The sequence below is a fragment of the Gopherus flavomarginatus genome, chromosome 5 (genome assembly GCF_025201925.1).
Source record: "Gopherus flavomarginatus isolate rGopFla2 chromosome 5, rGopFla2.mat.asm, whole genome shotgun sequence".
Taxonomy (NCBI): domain Eukaryota; kingdom Metazoa; phylum Chordata; order Testudines; family Testudinidae; genus Gopherus; species Gopherus flavomarginatus.
In genome coordinates, this window is record NC_066621.1 from 40868945 (window position 1) to 40873271 (window position 4327).

The 4327-nt window shown below is 42.6% G+C and overlaps 1 protein-coding gene across 1 annotated transcript; it reads right to left on the bottom strand.

Moving 5' to 3' along the window:
* Positions 1-1592: 1592 nt before the first annotated feature.
* Positions 1593-2537, bottom strand: LOC127051069 (olfactory receptor 1019-like). Its single transcript, XM_050952949.1, has one exon. The coding sequence runs from the start codon at positions 2535-2537 to the stop codon at positions 1593-1595; it is 945 nt and encodes a 314-aa protein (XP_050808906.1).
* Positions 2538-4327: the final 1790 nt, after the last annotated feature.

The following is a 4327-nucleotide window of genomic DNA, read 5'->3' on the forward strand; positions in this document are numbered from 1 at the left end:
AGCCTAATTTTGGCAAGTGATCTTTGATTATCAGCAGATAAGTATGCCCAGTGGTCAGTGATGGGATGTTGGATGGGATGGGATGTGAGTTACTGCAGAGAATTCTTTTCTGAGTGCTGGCTGGTGAGTCTTGCCCACATGCTCAGGGTTTAGCTGATCGCCATATTTGGGGTCGGGAAGGAATTTTCCTCCGGGGCAGATTAGCAGAGGCCCTGGAGGTTTTTCACCTTTCTCTGCAGTTTGGGGCATGGGTCACTTGCTGGTGAATTCTCTGCAGCTTGAGGTCTTCAAACCACAATTTGAAGACTTCAATAACTCAGATATAGGTTAGGGGTTTGTTATAGAAGTGGATGGGTAGGGTTCTGTGGCCTGCTTTGTGCAGGGGGTTGGTCTAGATGATCACATTGGTCCCTTCTGACCCTAGAATCTATGAGTCTATGAGTCTATAAAAGGACGTCAAAGTTACTCTATTGATTAACATTGTGATGTTCTTAAACTGGCAATGTGTGTGTGGGCCAAAGTCATTTTGCTTCCACTGCTATTTTCCTTTCAACATTTTTAACACAGGATTGGAAACCCCACAGTGCAATTGACAACTGCCCATGAGCAAATACACATTTTATATAAGCAGTTAGACATCCAGTTCCCTGGACAACTCCCTGGAATGGGAGTTTGATGCCTTTTGAATATCTCCACTTAAAGTCCTGCAGTATGAACCAATATTGACTGAAGTCAATCAGAGCCTTTTCATTGGCTTCAATGAGCTTTGGATTTGTTCCTTGTTGGGGGTGTTTGAAAATTTTCCATCTAAACTTTCTGTTGATGGGGAAGAAAAGGAGTGGTTGCCTGGTAGGGGTATCTGGTCATCGGAAGAGACTGATCATGAGGTAACCTGACAGAGGGTAAGATGGTTATAAAAGGGCAGAAGCTGCTCTATTTGGGTTCTACCTGGCCATGTTTGACCAGCTAGATCTGAGAGGAGCTGCATGTAGGAGCTAGATGAGGAGAGGGAGGAGCAATCTGTCTGAACACAGATGGGTACCCCAGAGGACGCCCAAGGAAAGGATGAGCTAGTGAGGTTCATTGAAGTTAGGATGTGTGTCCTTTTCTAAACAAGCTTGTGCTTTATTAGTGAAGCATTAGCTCTACAGTGTTAGAATCTGGTTCAGAGTGTCCCTCTCTGTGTTACATTCTTTACACATACTGTGTGGCCCTGTGGGGGAGTTCGGCTGTAACCCAGAAGGCTCACGCTGTTCTTTGGCATTCTAGGACAGGGGGTGTTTAAGCTACAGCAGAGACTGAACAGTCATCCCTGAGCCCAGGGACGAGGCAGCTAGATAGCAGGTTCTAGTTCTTCAGAAAGGGCGCTAGGCAGAGCTCCTACACCCTGATTGTGTGCCTAGGAACCCCGAGACTGCAGCAGTGACTGGCTCCATTCAGTCTCTGGCAGCTTAAACATCTGGGGGTCCAAGCTGGGTTTCCCCTCAGTACCAGCTGGTGGGTATCCAGCAAGGGGAACTGAAAGGGGTCCGTGACAAATGTTCCATTTCGATAGTGTATTCTTTGCAGCCTCACGGCACTAATCCTAATAATTATATTAACTGAGAACAAACCTTCCTGTTTATCATCCTTCTAACGGCTTCTTTCACCTTCTTGTTCCTCAGGCTGTAGATCAGGGGGTTCAGCATAGGAATTATGAGGATATAAAACACAGAGATGATCTTTTCTGGGTCTGTGGTGTAGCCGGAACTGCGTCGTAAATACATGAAGATCACAGCTCCATAGAAAATTGTGACAGCTGTCAGGTGGGATGCACAGGTGGAGAAGGTTTTGTATCTGCCTTTGGCAGAGTGGATCTTCAGGATGGCTATGAGGATGTACATGTAGGAGAATAGTACAATGAGAATACTAGTCATGACCACTATACTGGACAAGATGAAATGCACCATGTTAGCGTTGTGGGTGTTAGAGCAGGACAGTTTAAGGATTGGGGGGATATCACAGAAGAAATGGTTGATGACATTGGAGTCACAGAAGGACAGGGCAAATATAAATGGAGTCTGAACAACTGCATTCACAAAGCCACATATGTATGAAGCAACCACTAGTAATACACAAAGTCTCTTTGACATGACGAAGCTATAGAGCAAGGGGTTACAGATGGCTATGAAGCGATCATATGCCATTACCGCCAACAAGCAAGCTTCATTGGTCAGAAAGTTACAGAGAAAGAAAAATTGTGCTGCGCATGCAGCAAGAGAAATGGGTTTGGCCTGAACCACAAAAGTCATCAGCAACCGGGGAGCAACAACAGAGGAATTACCAACATCGGCAAGAGGCAAATTGCTGAGGAAATAGTACATGAGGGTGTGGAGTCGACAGTTGAACCTGATCAACATGATCATCCCTAGATTCCCCACCAGGATGATAACATAGATCATTAGGAATGACACAAAGAGGGAGACCTGAAGCTCCGGATGATCCATGAATCCCTGGAAAATGAAGTCTGTAACCATGGTGTGATTTCCCTCTGCCATTTCTTCCAAACCATGTTTTCCTTTACAGGGGAAAAGTGAAATGTACAATTAAACAGGAGCCAAGAAAGGACCAAGAGTGGATCCTTCACACTCATTCTGACTTCCCTCGTGAAATATTGTACCAATCCTAGGCAGCAGGAATACATCAGGGGACAATCCTAGGGAATACACTGTTTGCATTACACTCACACTGTCCAGTACAGCTAAGGCTTTGTCATGCTGAGAATTAGCACATATTGTGTATTAAAGTGCATCCAACCTGAAAGCCTATACAGTCAGAGGCAACAAAGAATGGTAATGTTCCATATGAAAAGGAAAGTCAAAGGATATACAGAGAGACTAGTGAATTGTCTAGAGTTCATTCACTAGCCCTGCTTTTCTGTTCCTGATCCCATGGACATCCCTGGGAGCTCTGGTACTCATCCCCTTTAAAAACTAGAACTGGAAAAAAATTTCAATTGAATTTTTTTTTCCCCAGGAAAAATGCAGATTCAGCAACACCAAAATCTTTTTAGTTTACATGACTTGTGAGTTTCAACATTTCCTTTATTTTTTTATTAAACAATCAGTTAAAAATGCTCAGATGGAAAACAAAACTTTTTTTTAACCTGAAACATTCTGTTTGACCCTGATTTGTTTTACTATAAGATTTCCTGAAAATTTCAAATAAATTCCATGACCCAAAATGATTTTTTTCTGACTTTTTGAAATTGCTACAAACTAAAAAATCCGTTATTCACACAGCTCTATTGAAAACACAGGCCAGTTTAAAATGCATTAACTAAATATGCATTTAGATCCCTAATAGTGGACATCTGTAATAGACATCTGTTATAAACCCACTGCGATAAAACATACCTTTTGCAAATGTGCATTATAACTATTTTCTCCCACACATTGCAAATCCTTTTACACGGCAGTGATGCCTTTAGCTGGCATAAACTGAAAGCCTTTTCTATGTAGATTCAGCAGGGAAAATGATATGGCATCAGGCAACCTCGTCTGCAAGCTACTGGCTTTGGTTTATCCAACACTAGACACTGATAGGTTCTCGCTGAGCGTAGACCCAGGCAAGTCACAGGCACTGACAGAAAATGGAAGCACATAGGCAGAATTCAGGGAGAAAGTTACCACTAGGGTTCCCTGAGTGATAGGGGTGGGTTAGCTAGAGCGTGCAGAGAGCTGCATGAGCAAGTGGCTTGACAATAAACTAGAGCCTGACCTCACACCCTGTTTGTCTGATAGGACTGGTCAGCCTGAGTGGACAGAGACTGCACACTGGATATAAAATGCTTCTGTGATTAAGCTCTCCCTGCACTGATACATGACAGCCATTGCCCCCAGAACACGAGCAGAACGGGGCAGGAAATTGTTTTCCTATACCATGAAAAATGTTGAGATACTGACACTTTTTCCTGTCTTGAATTGGGACGGAATCAAAACATTGAAATTTTTTGTTAATCAAAAATCAGGAAAAGAAAGAAATTCAGGTCAACTGAAATATTTCATTCTGATACATTCTATATCATCTATATCATGGTTTGATTGCAAACATTTTTCTTAGCTGCAATTAGCTGAAATTTCAAAAAGATTTTTTACTTTGAATCATGAAAATGGATTTTCTTTTATTTTGAAACAAAAACATTTCAACAATTTATAAGCTCCCCCCCCCCCCCGCAAATGTTCATGTGGAAAAAATTGCCCAAACTGATCCTTTTCCACAAACCATTCCAGTTTTGATGACTGGGTGATGAAAAAAGTGTTCAGTGGGAACATACCTGACTAGCTCT

Bases quoted from the DNA above. Each gene is read 5' to 3' on its own strand.
- LOC127051069 (XM_050952949.1), bottom strand. From the start codon at position 2,537: ATGGCAGAGGGAAATCACACCATGGTTACAGACTTCATTTTCCAGGGA.